Source organism: Prinia subflava, chromosome 5 (genome assembly GCF_021018805.1).
Source record: "Prinia subflava isolate CZ2003 ecotype Zambia chromosome 5, Cam_Psub_1.2, whole genome shotgun sequence".
In the NCBI taxonomy this organism is placed as follows: Eukaryota; Metazoa; Chordata; class Aves; order Passeriformes; family Cisticolidae; genus Prinia; species Prinia subflava.
Window position 1 is genome coordinate 47882449 of NC_086251.1, and position 24674 is coordinate 47907122.

General features: G+C 40.7%; 1 protein-coding gene across 2 annotated transcripts; it reads left to right on the plus strand.

The window, feature by feature from the left end:
- Positions 1-315: 315 nt before the first annotated feature.
- On the plus strand, positions 316-17285 carry GOLGA5 (golgin A5). Of its 2 annotated transcripts, none has more exons than XM_063399247.1 (13): positions 316-471; positions 1050-1665; positions 3985-4206; positions 5269-5488; positions 6040-6163; positions 6992-7195; positions 8306-8476; positions 9013-9141; positions 11071-11169; positions 12771-12996; positions 13861-13966; positions 14885-14948; positions 15906-17285. In XM_063399247.1, the coding sequence occupies exons 2-13, from the start codon at positions 1101-1103 to the stop codon at positions 15984-15986; spliced, it is 2211 nt and encodes a 736-aa protein (XP_063255317.1). In that variant the 5' UTR covers positions 316-471; positions 1050-1100; the 3' UTR covers positions 15987-17285. The 2 variants fall into 2 exon arrangements, with proteins under 2 accessions (XP_063255317.1, XP_063255318.1); XM_063399248.1 differs by lacking the exon at positions 316-471 and adding an exon at positions 560-730.
- Positions 17286-24674: the final 7389 nt, after the last annotated feature.

Consider the following 24674-nt stretch of genomic DNA (forward strand, 5'->3'; position numbering starts at 1 on the left):
CCAAGGAAAGAGATACCACTACTTATTCAGGATCTCAGCCAGTAAACCTTTTGCTATTTTTTTTTCTAATTTTATAAATGGAAACATTATTTTTGGAGACTATTAGTGATTCTGAATGTGGTTTTACTGGTGGATTTGGCAGTGCTGGGCTAAGAGCTGGGCTCGCCGATCTTTGAGATCTTTTCCAACATCGGTAACTCCGTGATTCTGCGGCGTTCGCAGATCCTGAAAAGTCTCACCTCAAACACTACCGAAAGCACCGCTAGGGGGCGCCCGCGGGCGGGGGGCGGGGTCTGAGCGCGCCGGGGGCGGGGCGGCGCTCCTCGCGCCTGCGCGCGGCGCCCCCGGAAAGGCGGCCACGTCTGCCGGAAGCGATGGGGCCGAGGCGCCCGGCCCGGCCCGCGGCCCCGCGCTGACCGCCGGCCCCTCACGGCTCCCCTCGGGCCGGGGCGTCCCCCGCGCTTGCAGGAGGTGAGGCCGGGCCGTGCGGAGGCTCCCGCCGCTCCTGAGTGGGGCCGGGCCTGGGGAGGGCGGCGGACAGTCGGTGCTGGGGGTGGGGGGCAGCGGCCACTGTGAACGCCGCCTTCCCGGGAGCTGGGGTGGAGGCACTCGCCGCCGCTGTGGTGTCGCAGGCTGGTGCAGCTGAAGGCACGCACCTGTCCGCCGTGTTGGTGTCACGGGAGAGGCAGCGGGCTGCTGAGTTGTGAGGGAGAAGATCTGCCTAAACCAGGTTGGGAATTTGCAGGCCAAACGTCTAAGTTATAGTTGTTCTCTCTTTGTGATACTCTGTAGCAGCTGATGACACCAGAAACTGATGCAATGGTCTGACTTTAATAACCTTGATTTAAAAACCTAGGTTATGTCTGTTTTCCTCAGAAATTGATTTGGTGTATTTCCACTAGTTACCAAAACAACAAATAACAAATGAGTAGAAGAAAAGTATTATAATAACTACAGCACTAATAGCTTAACACAACAGTTGTTGAGGTAAACAGTACATCTTTCCTTATCAGCAGGATTCTGATTTGTAATCCTTCTGTCTTTTGCAGTGTATGGTCCTGAAATTTTAATTGTGCAGAGTTCATCAACAGACACTCATCATGTCTTGGCTTGCTGATCTCGCTGGAAAGGCAGAGGATCTACTCAACAGAGTTGATCAGGGAGCTGCATCAGCTCTGAGCAAAAAGGACACATCAAGCAGTGCCGTTTATGATAATAAGAACTTGGACTCTGCTAGCGAATATTCTGAAGGGCGCCAGCATACTGGAGAACTGAAATACCAAACATCATCCAAAGCAGCCTACATCTCCTCAGCAGCTGAAAATATTAAACACCAAAAGGCCACAATCCTGGCAGGAACAGCAAATGTTAAAACAGCACGTAGGACATCCTCGGAGGCAGCTTCTGCAGTAGAAAATGCTTCCACCCCCAGAGCTGCCTCACATTTTGTGAGAAGAAAAAAGTCAGAACCTGATGATGAGCTGCTATTTGATTTTCTCAACAGTTCAGAGAAAGAACCTAATGGAAGGATAGATTCTAAAAAGGAGAAGAGCAAGGCGCCTGTCCTTCAGAATCACTCTCGGACTTCAAGCATTAGCTCTGTGTCTGCCAGTACACAGAGCACAAAAACTACTGAAGATAATTCTATCAGGAGCCAAGGCAATGGTAGTTAAACAGTATTGAACCTAGAGATACTTAAAACCCAAGTATGTCTAGGGTAAGGCTAGGTAACACATGAAACTTCATGTCACTTCATGAGACATTTAATGGTGGTAGAATGTCAAATGGTGAGGTACAGCAGGGCCTTTCGGGTTTTTTCATACTGGGGTAATACTAGATCCTACGCTAATTTTGACAAACTACTAATTGATACCTAAATCTTTGTGCTCTGGATCTACCTCGTTGCTACTGCCCCCTGACCTCTCTGAGCTGTGCTCTAACCTGGTGCCAGCCCCGTGTGTCCCCATGAAGCGCACGTGCTGCTGCTTCTGTTTGTTCATTGGGCCTTTGGCTGTTGTTCCAGCAGTGGTGTTGGCTGTTGCCCGGTGCATGCAGCAGGGCTGTGCTGGCAGACTCACTTGTCCTGCAGGAAGCTGGATGCAGACAGGCTGGTGTAGAGCTGCAGGCATGAGAGGGCCAGAGAGATAAAGCCTCTGGGTTTGCCAGGAGGAGTTCAGGACTGCAGTCTAAATCCAGAGGCCTCAAAAAGCCTCGAGGCCAGGCACTCAAAAGCTGGGTCTGGGCTCAAGTAAACAACGCAAACAAGCATGTGGCTGGGAAGGGTCAGGAACTTGTGTTCTCTACCAGACTGTCCAGTCTGTAGTCCATCCTTGGTGCTGTCCTACTTTGCTGTTGTTTTAGAAAATTGAAGCAAGTGCTTCTGTTATTAATAATGTAGTTAGAATACTTTATTATTTGTTTAGTACTTTGAGCATGTAAAGTATTTTAAATGCCTGGTTTTTACTTACTACATTGAGTATGCTGAAAATCTTTAGACATAAAAAGGGATCATTTCCAAATGTGAATATTTTTCTATTTCTGAGTCCATGACGTTTTAGTAAGGTTTACTACTAGTAATAAATCATGCCGATATGTTAGACCTGGCTCTATGGCCTTGCTGATTGGTGCTTAAGAAACGTTTGTTTTGCTCAGTGTGGCTTGTCAAATTTGCTTCTGAGGATTTTTGAGCAGAGTTTGTATCGTGGAGCTGCTAAATGAGAAAGAATGCAGTTACAATACAGGATTTGAACATGCTGTTTTCTGAAATTGATTGTAGATACATCTGTGTCATTTAAACATTCAGCACAGAATCTGTTGAAGTAGCTTATGATACATTAGCTATAGACAAAACCAATTAACGTTATACTTTGTATATTGCCGTGGTTATAATCTAATCGTGCTATAAATGGCTCATTGCTTGCTTAATTAGCTTAATTAATTACTGAGTTTTCCAGACAAAGAAATGAGCCTAATATATTTCCTAAGTTGGAAACTGTAAATAAATCAAAGGAAGGATAATGACACTTCTTAGGATCGCCTTAATTGGAAATTTCCTGAGAAAATGTGCAGGAAACCTTCCTGTCAGTGCTGCTGCTTGTGGGTGTGGTGTTGCTCAGGATTAATAGTGTGCCGCCGTTCCCTGGGGTGTTAGGGACTGTTGCAGTGGTGAGAAGAAAGGTGAAGCAGCTTGGTTAGTGATGACAAGGGGAAGATAATAGTGTTTTAACAATTGCACTGCAGTCTTGCTTAGAATTAGTTGCAGCCTGGCCCTGCGGATTTTCAGCAGTTACTCACCTGAGACACACTAAATTCAGCAGTAATATGTTTGGATTGCCTGCTTGTTTGTTCATTGCTTGCTCTGTCATTTTATCTTAACATTGCTGCAAAGCTTCCAACTATCTGCATGGTGGAATCAAGACTCTTACAGTGGATTTGTAGCTTTCACAGCATTAATCAAGGATATGTGTGTGTGCATGATGGGAAAAGGCTGTTGGTTCCTCCTTCCCTCCAGGGGACTGTTGTTCAGAATACCACTAGGAGTTCCTTTATTGTTCTCTCTTTTAAAATAAAATTGGCATTTGCAAAATCTGAATGGAAACCCAGAATGAGATTGTACTAAAAATTCCTGCAGTTAGTTGCTATGTATATCTAGTGCTTTCTGTTACTTTTCAGCTTCTGAGGACTTCTCTGAGCAGTAAAGTCATAAATAGAGTGTTAATGTTTTGAAATCATGAAGTTGCCATTTATGTAATAAGAAATTTTTAATCTTGCAGTATTAACAAAAACACTGCATGGTGCGTGTAAATAGTCCTGTTTTGTGCAATCTCTTGTGAGAAGGAGCTCCATATTCCATTTCAGCATAAACTGTTTTGATTTATAGTCATGGTTGTTCCTTAACCATTGATGCAGAACGTGGACCTACTGTTCACAGAGAGGCAGATTCCAAATACCTGCATTCCTTCTGAGTTGCATCTCTCTGCACAGAAACTCCAGACAGTTCTGACTCTGGCCTGGGAGCACAAGGGAATGGCCTGAAGGATTCATCTCCAAGTGCAGGAACCACCCCCAGCCTTGCAGCTCAGGATGATTCCAGATCTCATGAGCTGTCCAACCTTCGCCTGGAGAACCAGCTGCTGCGAAATGAAGTTCAGTCTTTAAATCAAGAAGTGGCTTCATTAATACAAAGGTCCAAAGAAACACAAGAAGGTACTTCAGCTATAACATTAGTAAAATGCTGGTGAACTAGGAAACAATGCTCTGTGTATTTATGATAAAAACTCTCCAGGGTATAGAGAGTTTTTATGTATGACTTCCCATGTAATGGGATGGGAGAAAGTAAAAGGTTTGTTCAACTACAAAGATAAATGTTGATTAAAATGATGTGTTCAGGTTAGTTACAAAGCTTACATCTTAATAAAACACTGGCAGCAAATGCCATGTTTAAAATACTTTTCTTGCATTTTAATGGCTTTTGGAAAATACTTATTTTTAAATGAGCAAATTCCTTTGAATACTTCAAACTGACTACTTTCTGGCTGCAAACTATAGTCTGTAGTAGTCAGTTGTCCATATATGTATAGTTGTCTGTAGTAAACTATAGTCTCTGATGCCTAGAAACTGACAGTAAAAATATAAAATCAGTATTTTTAATATGATATCCCTGGCTTTTTCAAAGCCAAGTGAAATGACAAATGTAAAAAATGTGAGTACAAATTAAACTATAAAACAGAGAGCAAACTCCTGCTGTTAGGTATAAAAATGAGGTACCACTTTTTTTCCCACAGTAACTGCATAAGCCAGATAACTTTAATATCCAATGAAATTTAATGTGTGGTGTTAGATTGAAAATAGAAGCTTCTAACTATTCAGACATTATTCACGACTGGTGTCTTTTTCTGTTGTTTTTTATGTGACAAAAACTCAAACTAGAATTAAACTAGATGCTTTATGCAAAGATTTCTGTTGGCAGAGGGATATTTGACAGTAGGCCATAGCAGGGGATGGGACAGGTGAAATCTGTCATCTGCAGAGTGACTCAGAAGGAAATGTCTATTTTGAGATCATTTCCAAAATTTTCTGGGTTGTGCTTTGACAGCCAATCTGGCATTTGTTACTTTCCTGTAGGTCATAAATTTTCAGTTTTACTTTAACTTGGTTGTATTTAATTTTTTTCTTTAAGATATGAGGGGTCAGGATAGGATCCTGGCTGCTTACAAAAGCTTGCAGTATTTACTTTTGTAAACTTCAGAGAAACTTCTTATTTTGTAGAACTGAACAAATCCCGGGAGAAGGTGGAGAGGTGGAATGCTGACCATTCAAAGAGTGACAGGGTGGTTAGAGAACTCCAGGCTCGAGTGGATGATCTGACAGAGGCTGTTGGTGCCAAAGATTCACAGCTAGCTGTGCTCAAAGTACGCCTGCAGGAAGCTGACCAGCTCCTAAGTGCTCGGACAGAAGCTTTGGAAGCACTGCAGAGTGAAAAGTCACGGTACTTTGTCATTTCATACTTTGGAATTCTGCAAGTAGTAGTAAGTTTGAAAAAATCAGGATAGGTAATTTAGTGTCTTCCAAAGTAAAAAACAATGAACTAATGAGGAAAGATTTGAAATACAAGGATTAAAGTTTGCACTAAAACTGCTTTATCATAGTTGGCCGTGGGAACAGGACAAATGAGTATTAAGTAGGGCATCAGTTGGCATCGGATTATCGAAAGCCATTTTGTGTAAAGTATTTATGTTTGTATCAGAGGTGTGAAGCTAAAGATCCCAAGAATTTTTTTCTCTTGAAAAATAGACTTGCTTATCCACAAATATAAAGATTTTTCTGAACATATCTCACTGCTAGAATGTGGATACTCCAGAATGTAGGCCAGGGAGGAGAAGTGTGAGTCATTAACTCCAGGGCTTATGCCTGTAGTCTGTGTGCAGTAATCTACTGGGCAAATTTTCAAAGCTGGTCTGGAAGCCAGGAGGTCACATTTCTACAGGAAAAATCACACTAGCTTGCATCTTTTCCAATTAATGTGTGTCTCTATTTCAGGATAATACAAGACCACAGTGAAGGAAGCAGTTTACAAAATCAAGCCCTTCAAACTCTTCAGGAGAGGTTGCGTGATGCAGACTCTGCACTCAAGCGAGAGCAAGAAAGTTACAAGCAAATGCAGGTTAGACATGAAGAGGGAGGAAGACTTTAGGATCTGCTTTTGAGATCAGATCTGTGAGGTTCCATGTGCTCTTTCCTCCCTTTGACTTCAGTTCCTCTTCAGGGTACTTACTGCTTGGAAGGATGTGCTGCCTGCTGCACTAAATTCCCTTGAGATGCTAATTTATTTCTTATATGTTATTTTGAAAGCTTCATGAGTAAAAGTTTTAGAGGATTAATGTTGACAATTTTTATTGGGTTTTTTCATGCTAACTTTAATGTTACTACATGTTTTAAAAGACAATCAGTAATCAGTTTAGTTTTCCATGGTGTGTCATTACACAATGTATTGTTACACAATTTTACTGTGAGATCTTAAGATGAAGGATCACTTCTGTGGCAAAGATGTGAGTACATTATTGATAGAGAATATTTTCTACACTTAATTTAGCCTTTGTTATGTATGGTAGCATCTCTGAAAATCTTAATCAGTGTCTGTTTTGGGTTTTTTTATGGTACTTCAAAATATGTCATACTACGATTTATAATATTTTTTGAGGAGCAAGCTTACTTTTAGTTTGCTAAATAAATGTAAATAATAGGAAGATTGTTATTCCCTCACCACTGTTTGTGGTGAGGGAAAGAAAAGCATATTCTTACTCGGATTATTTACCACTTGCTTAAGCTAGCAGAGTTTCTTTCCATGTAGCAGTAATGTGTCTTTAAGTTGGAGGTGGTAGATAGGAGGTGGTGTGCTCTGTGTAGTTGCTTTTAAACTTTCTTTTTCCCTTCCTAGGTTAAAGTTGGGACTGTGTTTTAACACAAAGCATTGTTTCTTTATTGCTAATAGAATGAGTTTGCAGCTCGTCTGAGTAAAGTGGAAGCAGAACGTCAGAACCTGGCAGAAGGGATAACTGTAGCAGAGAGAAAGTATTTAGATGAGAAGAGGCGAGCTGATGAGCTTCAGCAGCAAGTCAAAGTAACCAAAAGCCACCTGGAATCTGCAAAACAGGAACTGACTGACTATAAACAAAAAGCTACTCGCATTCTCCAAGTAAGCGTTGTTGTGAAGAGATACTGTGTGATTTGTATGCTTTAACTGGTTTAAGGTGTTATGCTTCAAATAGTCTAACTTGTGGTATTTTTTTTCAAATGACCTGTAATGTGTTCTGAGGCATGTCTGTAATGATACATATAGAGAACAGCTGCCAGTCTGCCTCTTGTAAACTTAGGTTTATAGATGAAGTTATGGAATTGAAGTGGTAGTTCAGGTCCTGAACCTGAAAAAAAAAAATCCAAGTGAACCATTGCATTTATTGTGCATCATCTGTCAGTGTGTTCCACATCCAAGAGTCCAGATGGTTAAGTAGATGAAACCTACAATTTATTCCATATCCAGTATTATTGATTCAAGATAAATCCTCTGTTCTGCTTGAGGCTGAAGCATAGCATAGAATGGATACTTAACATGTAACTGGAGAATATTTTTCCATGTCCTGGAAGATGGCTTGTGATTAACGTTACATGAGCAGTGGCAAAATCAGGTATTTTTGTGGCAACTTATATAAATTGTCAAAGACACCATGTCCAGATGTGGTTGGGAGTCTTGTTTTTAATTGTTAGCAAGATGTTGAAGATAGAGATGAGCTCTCTTTTTAGAGTAGTTAATTTAGTTAAATGATCAAGGACAGGTTTTTAATTGTTTTAATAAATATGAAAAGCCTAAAATCACAAGTCAATGTCGAGGTAACACTAGGCTGACTCTGCATAAAATGGTTTATCCTCTTTCCTGGAAGAGTCATCGCTGTATTTGGTTCTTGATTTTGTTGGCAGGAGAAAAAGGGGATCAGTTTTGTCTGTAGTGTCTGTTGGTGTGCATCTTGTCTGTTTCAGGACTGAGAGGGCCAAAATTCTTATCCATGACAAGTTTAACATTCCAGGCACTTGTGAAGAATAAAGTGTACTCTTCCACAGATAACACAGGCTTTCAGTAAAATTAGTCTTATGGCATACAGGAAATCAGAAAAGTTATCAATATTGGAAGCATTTTCATTTTCTAGGATCATTATTGGACAAAAAACCAGATAAACCAGTCATTATAGCATATTCTAGTTAAGCACTTGCCCAGTACTGCTATAAATAATGTATTGACTTATTTTTTCAGTCTAAAGAGAAGTTGATAAACAGCTTAAAAGAAGGCTCTGGTATTGAAGGCCTGGATAGCAACACAGCAAGCACGGTGGAGCTGGAGGAACTGAGACACGAGCGAGACACTCAGAGAGAAGAAATACAGAAACTAATGGGGCAAATACAACAGATGAGAACAGAGCTGCAGGTAGCTGTGCCTATGCACACCTAGATTTGCAGTTAGTTATGACAAAGACTGTTCTCTTGTCTGCTGTGGGTCTGTTGTTTCTAGTATTTATTGCCTTACTTCTCTCTTCCCTCACTGCTTGTACTCCCTCTGAGGGAAGCATTTCTTTCCTAACACTCATAGTGATTTCTCTGGCCATCACCAATATTCTTTTCTGCAAGAGCTGCTAATCCTTGAACACTGTAATCCAAGTCACCTGCTGGCATAATGGGTTCAACAGAGCAGCTGCATGTAAGCCCATTTTACACAGTTTTAGCCTGTAGACAGTAGAAAGGAAGAAGCAGAGGCTTTTCATGTTCACAAAATGCATTTATTTTATTACTGTGTTACTAAAAATACTCTGTATAAAATGACCAAATGTAATTTATCCAATACACCCACACCTTCCTTTTCCTTTGAAGAAATACTGCATACACTACTTCTTTTGCTGTTACCTGTGACGGATTTGCAGTAATTTCTGAGTGTTAGTGAAATTGTTACATTTGTGTTCATTTCAGGATATGGAGACACAGCAGGTAAGCGAAGCTGAGTCAGTGAGAGAGCAGCTTCAAGACCTGCAAGAGCAGATATCAGCACATAAAATGGCCAAGCAAGAGGCAGAAGCTGAACTAGAACGACAAAAACAGGTAAGGAGTTCTTGAGAGGTGGATCTGTTTCAGATTTCATGTAGTGCCATCAGCAAAGCATTTGGCTTAATGAGAAAATATTTGGATACTTGGGCAGTGTTTGATTAATATTTTGTCTAGTACTCCAAAGAAATCCCCAAAAGCTTGGTGAATGTCACTAGGCCAAGGACAGTGCAGCCAGGACTAAGCAATGGTGAGAGCTTTTTGGATACTGCTGATGAACAGAGATCCCACTGAATAACCAGGACCCTAAGGGAGTCCAGGATTGATCAGGATCTTGGATTTTATTCAGCAGGGAAACAATCAAACAACAGAGATAGAGTAACAAGTGTAACATTTTTATTATATCAAAAAACCCTAGTGCTGGAAGTGGCTGCTGTGAAACTTCCTGTGCTCAGTTAATACATAAGTTGTAGCTTGTAAAACAATGTCATTATAGTACCAATTTAGAGGTAATTTATTTAATCCATTTGTTACTCTTAGTTCTGAATCTAATTGTCATTACTCCTAAACTGCTCTAGTAGAAAAATTGCTAATAAAATTATGTTGATGAATTCTGTCTGATTGTGTCATCTTTTTGAGCAAATGCTGCTTTGATTTAAGCAGTTTTGTGCTATAAAGAGAGCGGGGGAAAAAAAGGCAAACTCGTATTTCATGTGAACAGACTTATTATGCAGTAGGAATTGGACAAATGCTTTGCACCCTGTTAAAAATTTTCCTTGTAAGAAAAAGCTTATGTAAAGAGAATTAATAACAAAGAAAGCAGGAGTCCTCTGTATCTACTAGGAACAATTTATCTTACAGGATTATCTCTCCTTTCCGAAATTACATTTTAATGGGATGCTTGCAGCTTGAACTAATTAAAAGGCAAAAGTCGAGGTCTGCTCTTGATGGGTAGCTGATGTTTATTATGTCAAAGCAGATGGTAGATTGTATTTTGTTACTCCTGCCCTTCTGAGGAATATGCTTTAAGTCAATAGAAAGAGTGAGGTGAATTTAAAAAAGCATCAGTTATTGCAGAAACTGAAATCTTCCTTTGATGACACCCATTAACATGTGCTTTTACCATAATTGCTTGTGTTGATACTTAATGTAATTATGGTCAGTTCTGTCTGGGAGTTGCTTTAACTATTGTCATAAGGTTTCTGAAACTGAAGATGGAAAATAAGTAGAGGTGTTATTTTTTTGTACATCTGGTGGTTCAAAGGGAGAACAGGATTATCTGTTTTCTGTAGCAACTGACAGCTGAAGTGATAGTGATTTGAAGATTGTCTTAAAACATAAGCTTGACAGGTCTATAAGTGGGAGCTAAAATAGCCACTAAATCATGGGAATGACAAAATTTACAGTTAGATTTAATTTCAGTAATTTTTTTACTAATATTCCTTCTCCTTTCACATCTGTTATGTTAATTTATCCTAAACTTTAGAGGAAGATGTATGTCCTACAGAATTATAGGTAGCTGTGCCAACGGTTTTCAAACATGTTTAAAGAATGGTATTTTGAATTAAAGAGTTTGTTTTAGGAATACAGATACCCCCTAAGTATTTTGTAATTGTTATATTATTGACACAGTTTTAAGATAGCACTACAACAAATGGTGAAAGTGTAAGGAAGATAAAAATTGTGGTCCCAGTGAAATTGTGTGATTCCTGGTAAACTAGTCTGGATTGATATTTATATTAGGGCAGCCTCCACAAAAGAATTCTATTGGCCTTGTAGGGGTTGTGTCTTGATACTCAGCTCTCTCTTATCCCCATACCACCCATCCTAGCAAGACATGTAACTAAGATAATATTTCAGTTTGTATTTGATTGCAGCATATTGCTTTCTTGTGTTCTGTTGTGGAACTCTAGTTAACTGGGGTTTGTCTTTCAAAATACATATATGTATAAATTGTTTTACGTGTAATTGTGATAAATTTTATAGGAACTCCATTATACTGAAGAAGAATTGTATCGAACAAAGAATACTTTGCAAAGCAGAATAAAAGACAGAGAGGAAGAAATTCAGAAGCTCAGAAATCAGGTGTGTATAGAAAATTATTTTATCACCTTCAGTTATGAAAACAGTGATAGGAACTACTCATTTGACTAAACAAGCCTGAAAAATCCTGTAAGCATTCTACTAGTGATGTACAGTGTACTTGTTTTCAATAAAGAGTAGAGTTTTGAGAGTAGGGAATACAAGAAGGGAACCACGTAAATAGCCTATTTTATAGTTGTATGTGCTTTTATATAAAGGGGGTGGGGGAAACACTGTCCCAACTAGACCTGGTGGGGGGTGTTGGATCAACATTCTTCTCTTTGCAAACTAAAAAAGAGTTGGAGTTTGATTAGGTCATTGTGAATTCTGGCAAGATCTTGTAACTGTTCAAAGAACCTACATTATATCCTGCAGACCCAGTGACCCACCTGGCCCACTGTTCTGCCTTGGCCAGTGGCAGTGGGGGCCAGTGTGTGAGCCTGGCCACTTTCTTCACTCCTGTGTACCTGCTCAGCATCAACAGTTGAACTGGGTTGTTTGTGTTTAAGTCTTTACTAAGTTCTGCTGCTGTGTTGATGGACCTGTTTCCCTTGTATCAGTGTAATCCCTTTTGGAACCTCCTGGTACTTGTGAACCCCCTCAGTCTCCTTGGGCAGCATGAAGGCATAGGCCTCATTCTGTTAAGTTACCTTGGCATAGTGCAAAGGAAGCTGTTTGTGGAGAAATTGGTAGTCTGGAGTCAGGGGTGGTCAGCTGAGCAGTCACAGTGTCAGGATTTGGAAATGGTGGTGATGTGATACAGGTTTCTTGGGCAGGTGAATTTTCTGGTAGTGCTGAACTTCAGGACTACCTGCACCTGCCTGGTTGCAGGCACTTAATTTGTATTTTGTATATCTGTAATTATTGATTATGGTTTTTTGTTAATGAAGCTACATCTTTGTGGAACATGATGCCACAAAGTGGCTGAGGTCCAAGACTGTAGTGAATAGATGAGCTATTGCACATATGACAGTTCTGGTGATTCCCATTTGCTTGAAATATTTTCTGCAAATTGAATGACATCATCCATATCAGATGCATGATCCATTTGCTGGCCTTGCAGTTTCTATTTGCTAGTGCAATAAGGTTTTCTGCCTTGGTGCTCTTCAGTTCTCCTGCAACATATCCTGCATTTTCACCATTTCATTCATGTTTTTCTGTAAAACGGCATCTGGTTCTCCCCATTTGTACTGAGTTTTTCCTTCCTTGCTTGAAAACATTTTTACCTACTCACCAAGTTGAAAGTAAGGCAGCCAGGCTGGATTAGCTTGCTGTTGATACTTTTAATTGTTTAAACTTGTCTCTGAGGTATAGCATCAATGTTGTGATCAAATTTAGGCTTCTACAGAAACTGCCTGTGATTATAGGTGGAAAACAGAAAGATACATTTTTACATAACGTTTCTTGTGTAATGTATTCACAACTGTTAAAATCGTTTCTTCTGTTGCACTCACCAGTGATAGTTTTGGTGGCATTATCCTACAGAAATTCAGCAGTGGAGTCACTTGGTTCTTTAAGGCCTAGATTATTATAGAGCTTTGTCATGTGTCAGTTGGTCAGAGTTTGAATTTAGAATGATTTTTTTCTTTGCTTTTTTTTTTTAGCTCACAAACAAGACTCTAAGCAGTAGTAGCCAGACAGAATTAGAAAATCGGCTTCATCAGCTGACAGAAACACTAATTCAGAAGCAGACCATGTTAGAGAGCCTGAGCACAGAGAAGAACTCCCTTGTGTACCAGCTGGAGCGGCTGGAGCAGCAGCTGAAGGCTGTCCAAGGCACCAGTGCTAATGGACCCTCCATTAACATGGCAGGCATTGATGGTGCTGAAGGTAAACAGGAAATGCAGTACTTAAAATCTTGTCTTTTCTGCAGTCCGGGCTTTTTTTGTTTCCTAATGCCTTTCCCTGAAAGTCTGAGTTTGTAAGGAAAAATAAGTGCTGAAAATGGACTGCTTATTCTACAGACCTTCTCTACAGCAGCAGCCAGTATCATAATAAAGAGTTAACTAAAAGCTCCTTTTTGTGAGCAAATGACTTTAGTAAATTTAATAAAGCAAATTTAGTCTTTAATTCTCAATACTTTGACACTATTGGAACAATTCTGTCACAGGTGCAAATAAACTTGTATGTTGGGGTTTAAAGTGAATATTAGAAACAGGATTTAAGTATTCTCTTGCAAAAAGGATTTGGGAGGAGAGTACAAATGGAGTACTTCCTTTGGAGAATTGATCTGGTTGAAATTAATTTCTTCTTTGCTTTCTGTTTTTCTTGAAAAGCAGCATATAATATGATAGTTCTGATGAGGATGGTTTGTCAGTCCTGTATCTCTGGGACAACCTCAGCAGTTGATCCATGCTGTTGAGATGTTACTTTTCAAAGTTTGTCATTTTGTATATATGTTAAGTAACTTTAAAAAAAAGGAGCAGGCACCAAGAGATGTGAATAACAGTCCAGAATTTTTCCCTGCTTTTCAAAGCAGTTTTCTTAAGTAACTTCAGAAGGCTGAAGTTTAGTTACACAAAAGTAACATTATCTTTTTTATATATAAAATTGATACATAGTAAAAGTGTAAATAAAGTAAAAAATTGTTGAATATACAAGTCAGTGTCAGTAATGCTAATCAGCTTCACTGTATGAGAGTAAAAAATAATTTAAGAAGCCTGTGTGATTTTTTTCTCTGTGTCCCTGGCGCAGGCGCTCGTCTGCGCAGCGTTCCCGTGCTGTTCGGGGACGCGGACGCCGGCGCGGCAGGGATGTACGGGAGGGTGCGCAAAGCTGCCAGCACCATCGACCACTTCAGGTGAGAGCGTCCCAGGGAATGCAGACTGTCACTGGCATCCTCCCTCAGTCTGCAACTCACACACTTTGCTGTGTGTTGTTCCCTTTTAGAAGGGGAAAAGTTTAAAGCTGCTGGAGTACGGTATAAAATACTAAGTATTGACCTGCTTTACTTGTGCTTTCCTATAATATCAGTATCTTTTTATTAATGGGCTTTTGCAAATTATTGTCAATTACTTAAACAAAGCTCTCACAGATTTTGATGCAAGAGGTTCCCAAAGTTATGAAAAAATATCTAACTGAATTCATTACCATCTTCTGCATTTTTTACTTTCAGAAGTTTTGATACTGTCTGTGATAAACCTGTAAGAGTGTATTAGTGGGGGAGTATCATCTGTACTCTTCCAGTCCTGATGAAGACAAGATTTTGCCTTCTAAGCCAATGCAGCTGTTTACCTTGGAATATAATCTGTTTGAGGAATTAGTAAATGAAAACCATTCTGAATCCAGCAACAAATTTGCTTTGATCCCTTTCTGAGAAGTTAAGTGGATTGACAGTGTTCACAGCAAAGGTCTGCTACAAAACTTGAAACAAATACCAACAAAAAACAAAATTTGGTAATACTTCTTAGTTATTTAAAAGCAAGATACCTTGATAGAAAGTCCTTTGTGCTTCCATGGTACTTGAATTTAATTGTGAAAGGATTTTTGTGATTGGGAAAAAATTAGGAGGATATGTTTTATGGTCTGAATTTTCTTGCTTAATGTTTTGACTACATGAAGTAGAAATCAAGACAGCAAAGCCTTGTGTGCATTTGAGAAAATTCAGGGCAGAAACAAAGCCGTGATGTTCGAGTTTGTGGTGACTAGGGTGAGAGGAACAGGAATTTATTGCTCAGTGTTGAACTGTGTGTTTTGTTTTCTCTTGGCACCTGCGTAGCATTCGGCTGGGAATCTTTCTGAGGCGATACCCCATAGCAAGAGTCTTTGTAATCATTTACATGGTGAGTCTGCTTTCTTGAATGCAAGATGTCTAGAGCCAGTTTATATGCCAGGATATCTTAAATGGCAAGATTGGTGTTCAAAAGTCTATAATTAACAACTCACTGTGGGTTTTTGGAAAGTGGGCCAAATAATACAACAGATTTTTGAGTCATGTTGCTTGGCAGTTTTCAGTTTTTCCCACAAATTGTTAGTATAGCAGTCTTAAAGACACTTATAATACTTAACAATAGCAAGTCTTATAGACACTTGCTATTGTTAAGTATTAACTTATTGTTAATACTTAACAATAGCAGTTAAGTATTGTTAAGTTAACAATACTTAACTGCTTAACTGCTATTGTTAGTATAGCAGTTAAGACACTGCTATACTTTAGTATAGCAGTCCTAAAGACACCTTCAAACTACCATTTAAAGGCCTGTGAAAATAGATTTCTAGTAGTGAAATATGGAATAATAGTGACCAGTTGCCAAGGTTAACCTGCCATGCCTGCATGCACTGCATTTAGGAAAATGACTTTTTTTAAAGCTTTTTTTAATATTTGACTCTTACTTTGGTTTTTTTTCAGTGGCTAATGATCACTCTAGTAGCTGAAAAAGTAGCAAGACAAGTTTTTCTTGGTAGACTTAAACAGTAGAGGATTGCTCACTCACATCGAGCAAAACTGTCATTGCTAGATGAAATGCCTTCATTATCCACTGGAGGGCAGGTGCCTGTCAGCAGGGACCTGTGGAAAGGCAGGCTTTGTAGAAAACAGTCTTTGTGAAAAAGACTTCTGCTGCCTAAGCTGCAATCAGAAGGGAAACTTGATGGTGGTTGTATAGGAGCTGGCCAGTCAGTGCCATTACCCCTGACCATGACTGCTATAACTTGTATTTTTTTTTATTTTTTTTAGCAGCTATTTACTGCTCTGTGGATGGTGATTGTCAGTGCTAAATTTATTTCTTTTCTTTTCCCAGGCGTTGCTTCATCTCTGGGTTATGATTGTTCTCCTTACCTACAGCCCAGAAATGCATCACGACAGTCCCAGTGGCAGGTAGACTGAGACAGGACCATGTGCTGTGCTAATGTCACGTGGAGTGGTAATGCCTTTGAATTATCAGTCCTGAAACATCAGCAAACTTCTCCTCATGGTGTTTCAGAAGGATGAAATCCATCATGCCTGATTTATCACTACCTTTCAAATACGTGTGTAATACTACGTAGCTTTTTCAATTTACCTAAAAGAGCATCACTTACCTGGAGAAATGAACCTGTTAAGATAAGCTCTGATTAGCCTTTACATTTTATGTAGGCCCTCTGATGGTTAGAGTGAAAGATAAGGCTTGTTCTGCAGAGAAATGGAAGGATTTCTGAAATTGCAGGTATATCTGGTACAAATTATTTTAGGTCATACTGGATGTGGGCTATGGTCAGGTAATAAACTGTATTTAACATTTTGAATAAACTTCTTTCTGGTTTCTTTCAGTCTGCTTTTGCACTTCTGTTTTTAACTTTGTACATAATAGGTTTTTCCTTAACATTAACTGGAAAAAGGACAATGGATTGGTGCAATATATTTTTGTAAATAAGTTTAAGAATAAAATATTACGCATTCTTCTTAGCTTTGTACTTCTAGTGCAATAGATGTATCTTTCCTACCAACTGAATAGTGGGGCTGCCTATTGAAAGGCTGGTATTTTAGCTTTATTAGAGAGAGATGGTTTTTGAGAAGGAAGGTTTAAACTGTTGAGAAGTAATGGTGTTCCTTTTTGCACTTGAAATTTGTATATTTTAACTGCATTTTCTTATACCTCTCTCATTAGTACGTCTTAATCAGATCTTATTGAAACATTTATTTTCTAAAGCTTTGGGTACTTAATTAAAACTATTTCTATATGAAATCTATCAAAACATTAAAAATTTCTCATGTCTATACCCTCACCAAATGTACAAATAAACAAACCTCATCAACTATTTATAGTAAAACCCAAAATACCAAACCTACTGTAGAAGTTCTGTTGTTGGATTGTGGCACTCTGTAATTAGGAATTATCGATAGACAATCACACAAGTTCACTTTCTTTCCTTAAGAAATGTCATGGTTTTTTGTGTGGTGCTCACAGCTGGGCAATGAAAAGATGACTGCAAGCAATTTGTCACTCTTGCTCTTGAGGATGTGGTTCAGTTTTCATGTGGAATGAACACACAGCATTAGGTCCTGTGCATGAAGTCTGCCATGCTGGCTCCTATGGAAATGTTACAGTGGACAAATGACTGTATTGCTGCTCTGGTTCAGATCTTGCAGAGAAAATTGAAATATTTCAACAAACTGAGTAATAAAAGAGCATTTATTCAAAGTTGTGTCTGCCCTTTATCACATTTGTTGTATTTTGCCTAACTCCTGTTGCCTGTTTTCGTTTCAATTCTGGTACTAAAGCCACTTTTGAACCCCAGGGGGAGCTGATTGGTGTGGAAGGAGATCAAGTAAAGGGCCTTGGAACACTCATTTTCTACACACATTTTTTATTGAAAACTGAATCTTGGGATATTCTAGTATATTGTGATATTTTTGGGGGAACGGTAGTGGTCTAATGCCTTACAGCTTTATATCTATTCTTACTTTGGGTTCGTACTTGGAGACAGATTTGGGGTTCTGTGAAAGGGGTTTGTGTGCATCCTCACAAGCCCTTGTGTGACATCAAACTCTTCCTTGCCACCTTGGTTTGCTGATACCTGATCTGTGCTTTATTTGCTCTGCCAGGTCAGCCACATGTATACTAAGAGCCTGTGCAAAGGACGTGACTTTATTGCTGGATTGCAGATAACATTAACAAGGAGCAAATCAGAATTGGATGGTAATTAATCTGCTAATTTCTCATCAACATAGATGAGAGACATTTGCTTTACCAGAGAGAATGGCTTTCTCTGCTGACTGACTGCAGCCTGATTATAAGCTTTGACATTAATGTGGTGCTAGGTATTTAGCTATGAAATTGGAAGAACAGTACAAAGAATTCATCAGAATTTCATGTGCTTTCATTTGTATGTTGTCTTCCTGCCCTACAGCTTGAGTTTGAAAGCCTTGACTTGGAAACAGGCAGACAGATGTCAGCAAACCAGAAATTGTGACAGATGAATAGGAGCTCCCAAAATTATCTGGCGTATTCTAACAGGCATCCATGTGCATGCACTCATATAAATAATCCTCTTAGATACAGCTTCCTTTCTGAAATGCACTCACCAACTGAATCGCTATTTTAAGGTACTCAGTATTGGGCTGGTGACAAAACTGGATCCCACCACTGCATTCCACAAATAAGAGGAATGATCTTTTGAGTTCTCCCTATCTAATGCTGCCTCCTGGCAATACTGCTTGAATAAAATGCTGTTCATCAAGGAGTTACTGCAACCTGTTGGGAGAAAGTATCTGATGCTTCAGGCAGCTCAAGGAACAGGAGGGATCATGAACCATAGACTGGATCCTAGGCATAAATGAATCAAGATGTGCAAAAAGATTGGGCTGGGAACACAGAGACATTTGTTCAGGTTGGAGTGGAAAAACCAAAATTGCTGATTTATGATTACAGACATTTGCTAGTAATGTGGTTAAAAGTCTGACAGGTCAAATACCACGTAAGAGACCTCATGTGAGAGAGTAAAAGATAATAAAAGAGAAGCAATAGCCTTTCTGTGCCATTACTGAGGCCCTTCTAGTCATGAATCAGGAGCATGCATGAGTATTTTGTCGAGAATTGACTTTTCCTATGCTGAATTTTAACTTTTTTTTAGCAGATGTTGCATATGGAGGTTTTCATGCTTGCATGTTCTGTTCAAATCAGGCAAATTACAAAAGAAGTGTTTTGAGTTCATATTCTTTGAGCAGAAACTAGTGGAAGACAAAATAAGCAAGAGTCTGAGCTCTGTAGCAGCAAAGGGATGGGCTCCAGCTGTTTTGCAAAATCAAGCATGTGTGTTTAGTAAAGGTCTGTGATAAGAAATGGATGTTCTTATTTGCTGAAGGTAGCAAAGCTGAAATTAATCAACTGCAGCAAAATTACTGATAGGGCACAGAGAAGATCTGAGCTTAGTGGAACAGAATAGAGTGAATGTTGATTTTTTTCCCACAGAAAAGGAATCTATTTTGCCATTCATAGTTAAAAGAAACATTATCAAAGACAGCACTTTTCCACAGTTTAGTGCTAATATACTTAATGTGTTTTCTCGATAGCTTATTAAAAAAATATCACCTTAACACTAGTATCTTGCAGCAAACTGGAATAGATGTAGTCTGCATGTGCAAATTCAAGCAATAATTGCCCTCAATTGCTCTATTTAAAAAATTAAGATGCTTGTTGAAAGCATTTGTGTTGATATCTTTAGTGACAAGAAAACATGATTCACAATTAGTGTTTAATCTGTAACTAGAAAACACATTCTGCTGAACAAGAGTTGGGAATGCCATTTTTCTGCCCTAACAGGTGGTTGGTTGCTCCACAAGATCCCTGCCCATGAATGTCCCATCTCCACTGCAGCCATCCAGTTTCTCTCCTGCTGCAGCTGCTGGGGAGGCTGCACAGCTGCAGCAGATGAAACAAAGAGCAGAAATGGGTATTTCCCCAGCTGTTCCTGCTGATGGTCAAAGCTTCCCTGTACAATAAAGCTAGCTTAGCTTGAATTGCCTGTCAGTGTCTGCCAAGTGAACATGCAGATTGAAACTTTCCCAAGTGGGATCTCCTAAAAACGTATTTATGCACCTGAAGGTAAGAGTCTGGGGCTTGTTTTGCAAAGCCTTAGTTCTTCTGGGCCCTATTATCCTAGTGAACCATGACTTTGACCTCTATGGGACACTCAGCTGGCCACAAACTGTTGACATACAAACTTTGGTAGCCCTTGCTTCCCAAAAGCAGCATATGGTTTACCTTTGCAGAGTTGTGTGTACCTCCTTCTTCAGGGGTGGGAGGCAGGCTGGGCTGCAGCTCCATGGCCCTGGAGCCTGGTTTCCCCAGGCTGCTGCCAGAACCCCATCTGCAGTCACAGAGAGGGAACACCTGCCTCGTGCCAGGCACTGGCATATCAAGGACCAGGACACTCCTGGTTTGTCCATGGTGTGTGTGGCCATAACACCTCACCTTAACTGGGGTTTTCTGCATATGGCATTTTTGCAGCACAGTAATAGGGGAAGTTGTCCAAAATTCTTCTTCCAAGCCAACACAGAAGCAGGGTGCCAGGGGAGAAGGTGGGAGTGATGCTGCCTCTGCCACCAAGCCAGACACAGTTGGGGACTGTTTACAGGCCAAAAATCCTGTGTCTGCCCGTGGTGATCAGGGAAGGAGAAAAGGTTGTCCAAGGACTGGGGGCCTGGCTTTGCAGCCAGAACAGACCTTTCCAGAGGCATAAAGCAGAGCGGTGTGATCACCTGTATCAGCTACACATGACTATTTATCATTAACCCAAGGTTATCGAAAGCATTGGTCTGAACTACCTGCACCTGCTGCCTCCCAAGGGTTCACACAGATATCAATTATGCAACAAAAGGCTTTAATAAAAGCGAGCAGTACAGCTGCTGCTCTGTGGGGGCTGTGTCCTACCTTGGGCTGTGTACCCTGCCAGCCCTGGGGCCATCACAGCCACCTCCAGGCAAGTGTGGCCCTGCCCTGGCTCTGCCCACCTCCAGCAGGGTGGAGGCAGTGGGATGAGATGGGGCACCCACTCAGACACATCCACCTCATCAATTCTTACAGCTGATACTGTATTTATTTACTATTATTTTTACCTGGAACACTGGTGTGTTTTGGGGAGAGAAGGTGTTGAAGCAAATACTGCTCAGGTTGTTCCCAAAAGAATGTGATGTTGAAATACAGTTCTATGAATCATTTTGCTAGGATAAAACTTACACACAGAACTGAATGGTAGAGAGGAGGTTGAAAAAACCTGGCTGTGAGACAAAGGAAGTTTCTGGGAGGGTCAGGACCAGCTCTCAGCAGCATGTGTTCCAGCAGTTCTAAGATTCTTTGCCTCAATTTCCACTTGGATAACTCAGGTAGTCTCAAGAAACTGGTGCTTTCTCTGACCTCTGGAATTTAGATAAAATACCTATCTTTAAGTCTTAGCATTTTCCTCTCATTTTACTCACAAGTTACCTTGCCTTTAGCTGCAAGGCCCCACAACATTCCAACCTCCTCCCTTATGACAGGAAGACACAGCATTGTCTTTTCATTTCCATTGTCCATTTCACCTTGAGGATGGGTTCAGGTCAGCAGCAGTATGGTACATTTTTCCCCCTGGACTCTGTGAAGAAAAGCAAGCAGGGTACTGTTTGCAGCATCCCTGCTGACCTGTGGAAATTGAGTTTCCATCCCCCTTGGCTCTGGAAAGAGGAAACCCCTCAGCCACCACAGCAGCCAAGCCAACACCAAGGACCTGATCTAACCTTGAAACCCGGTGACCTCAAGCATGGGAGCTGCTGAAGCCCAAGGTGCTTCTAAGCAACAGCTTCCTCTGCATGTGTTCCCTCAGGAAGGCTGCTCTTTACTTAGTGCTTCAGATATTTCAAGGCACCTTCTGAGTGCCTAAGTAGGAATTCTTTACAGATTTTGGCCTTACTGGCTTAACTCCAAGTTGGGGTAATAAGGGCTCATGTTTATGAAAAATTATTTTTCAGTACTTGGCCATGAAAAGTTCTGCCAAGTGTTGCCTCGATTTCAGTGACTAATTCAATGGTATTAGGAAAGAAATCTGCTATAATGCAATTTCAGCTAAGCTGTGGCTAGGGGTTGCCTCTGTCAGTTCTCCCCACTGAGCAGGTACAATATTAGTTCAATTATTTTTTTATGGCCTGGAAACTATAATTTGTCAGAGAATAAACAGATCTTGTTTGTTTTAACCTGTGGCAGGTTCTGGCAAGATAAGACCCAAGTTTGTGTCCAGGTTGAGGTGTCCTGAGGGGCAGCAGTGGGCAGGATGCTGGTGTAGGGCTGCATCCTCCAGCTGCGATCCCCACTGCACCTTGTGTCCTGGGTTACAGCGAAACCACAGCGATAAAACCTGCCCTGTGGTGGGCTTTCTTAAATGCAGGTGTGCTGAGTCCTAGGGAAACTTCCTGAGGGGGGATTAAAATGGATCCACTGTAAAGCTGCTCCTGTCTGGAGCTGAAGGAGGAGCAGGCACAAGCCTCGCCACAGTGGCTGCTGTTGCAGAGGGGAGGCGAGGGCTGTCCTTCACAAGGCTTGGAGCTCATCTCTTCCTCTTAGTTAGGATCAGCCAGGTCTGGCTTTTAACAGCAGCCTGCCTAAATCACTGGCTGGTAAATTACATTTTTCTGTCTAGAATGGGGTAAATGTGTATTTTATCTAGGTAATTAATCTGAGGGATAGAACTAACATGATTATTGTGTTTTCTTTTCCCTCACTCCTGTCAATATGGCCATGTGGCATTTGTATCTCAGAGCCTTTATTAAACTGGTTTATTTGTGAGCAATCAAACAAGGAAAATTATAAGCACAAAGATGATTTTGTTCAGACTGTCACCTTTATCTAGCACTAACAAGCTAGGAAATGACACCGCCTTTTATTGTCTTCCTATCTCTGTAAACTTGCTTTTATTAAAAAAACAAAAATAAAGCCCTTAAATAAGCAAAGAGGAACAGGCTTGGAAAATTCTGTGGACTCCAAAGTGCTCCTCTGGTTTTCCTCTGCAGGAACAAACACCACCCGCTCCCCTTTTCCCATGCACAGAACCTGTTTATTAATGTGTCAGGAAGCATGACTCAATCTGCAACTTTGCCAAGACACAGGCAGGAAATTTAGGTGCTTGCATTACCAACTGCTGCTGTTGAATAAATCTTCCCCCCCTAGGTTTTGATAGTTTGGTGCCTTACCACAGGCTGCTTCTTTGAAAATAGTGACCAGTAAGATAGTCAAGATTATCTTGCCATTAGATATGCCTCTTTGGGAGGGCATTGAGTTGTCTGAGAGGAAAATGCTGTATGTTACTGGGGGCTAGAAGCAAAGAAGTAGGAGAGTGTCACACCTGCAGCTCTAGTAAAAGGCATCCATAGGTATCCATCCTATCCATCCCTAGGTACCCATTTGTCCTGTGTCCCATGTCTCCAGTGACCATGCAGCAAGTCCCTCCCATGTCCCCTTCAGTCAGAGAGGCCAAGGGAGAACTTGAAATGGGTCACTGGGTCACTGTTTGGTCCTGTCAATGCTGGGGTCAGACCCGGGGTAGGGGCAGCCTGGCTGGACCCTGCCTGCACCCTGCTTTTCACTTGCAAACTGCCTGACCTCTGGTACAGCTGCAGCACTGGGACCTGGCCACTCACAGAATCCAGTCTCATGGGTTCTTATAGTGGTTTTGTCCTTGGAATTTTAGGGGTTGCACTGTGTGTTTTCCAAAGGCTGAAGCCCAGGCACAGAGCCCAGGTGCCTTGTGGCCAAGAGCCATCTGCACCACTGCAGCAAGCACTGCAATCCAGCAATGATCTGCCAGCTGGGAGACTGGAAAAACTGTTTTCTTCCAAGTTTCAAAAGCTTTAGGATTTGCTCAGCACATCTTTTAATTTTCCACACAGGTTTAAGTAAGAACGGAAATTACTGTTTAGTGTGGGACTTGAGATGTTTTAGAAATGACCACTCTGACTGCTCAAAGGTTTTAAATTTCATGATGAGGTAAACTGATTCTATATTTTAATTTCTGAAGGAGAGAAAGAAAATGATGGGATTGGACAGGGCTGGCTGCTTGCCCAGGGTGAGCTAAGTGACCTGGCCCAGCACAGACTGGAGAGCTGGCTGGACATCTCTGCTTTTCATGAGGGCTGCAGCTTTTAAAAATAATAAAATGCAAGAAAATAAAATAATAAAATATAATAGTCTTGTAAATCAAAGCTTTTACAGAGCCTCCTTTTGATCTTCTCTTTCACGTATGAACATCTTATAGAGATGCTGATATGAACAAGAGCAACCTCAGCAAAGGAGTGTTAGTCTCCTTCACCATCCCAATGATGGTTCTATGTTACAGTCATTTTATAAAGCTAATAAAACCAGCACACTTTTACTTACCAGTGTTGCATTAAAACAAGTCAGGCTAACATAGCTGTTCAGATTTCATTCTTACTATGTATAGTTCAGATATCTTGCATGGATGTCTGCTGTCCTCTTTAGAGGAAAATATGTTTGTATGTCAAATGCAAAGAAAGAATAACTTCTTTCTGAAACATCAATGATTTTTTATTGAAACTAATCCCCTGAAGGGCTGAAAAACCCCAATACAGTAAAATATCACTTTACAGGAGAAAGTGGGACTGACTGTCAGAAATGAATTCTTCTGTTCATCCAGCCTCTGGTCATTGTTGACACAGGGTTGAGACAGACAAATCCAGAAGTTGAATCATCTCTGAAGAAATAACAGCAATAGTGAGTTAAATAAATTAAGGAATTACTTAGTGCACAGGAGAGAATTGTAGAATGTGTTGAAGGTTCTTCAGATCCTGTATTTTTCAGTCTGGAGGAGTGGAAGAAAGAAGTTAAGAAGAATCAGGCCAGAAAGCCAGCTGTATCTTGGGCTGCATCCAAAGCAGCGTGGCCAGCAGGCTGAGGGGGAGGATTCTGCTGCTCTGCTCTGCTCTGCTCTGGTGAGAGCCCATCTGGAGCACTGTGTCCCCAGCACAGGAAAGGCATGGACCTGCTGGAGCAAGTCCAGAGGAGGGTACAGAGGGGATCAGAGGGCTGGAGCACCTCTCCTGTGCA

Bases quoted from the DNA above. Each gene is read 5' to 3' on its own strand.
- GOLGA5 (XM_063399247.1), top strand. From the start codon at position 1,101: ATGTCTTGGCTTGCTGATCTCGCTGGAAAGGCAGAGGATCTACTCAAC. The intron at 6,164-6,991 runs GTTAGACATGAA...TATTGCTAATAG, and splicing joins AAAGTTACAAGCAAATGCAG to AATGAGTTTGCAGCTCGTCT. The intron at 8,477-9,012 runs GTAGCTGTGCCT...TGTTCATTTCAG, and splicing joins AGATGAGAACAGAGCTGCAG to GATATGGAGACACAGCAGGT.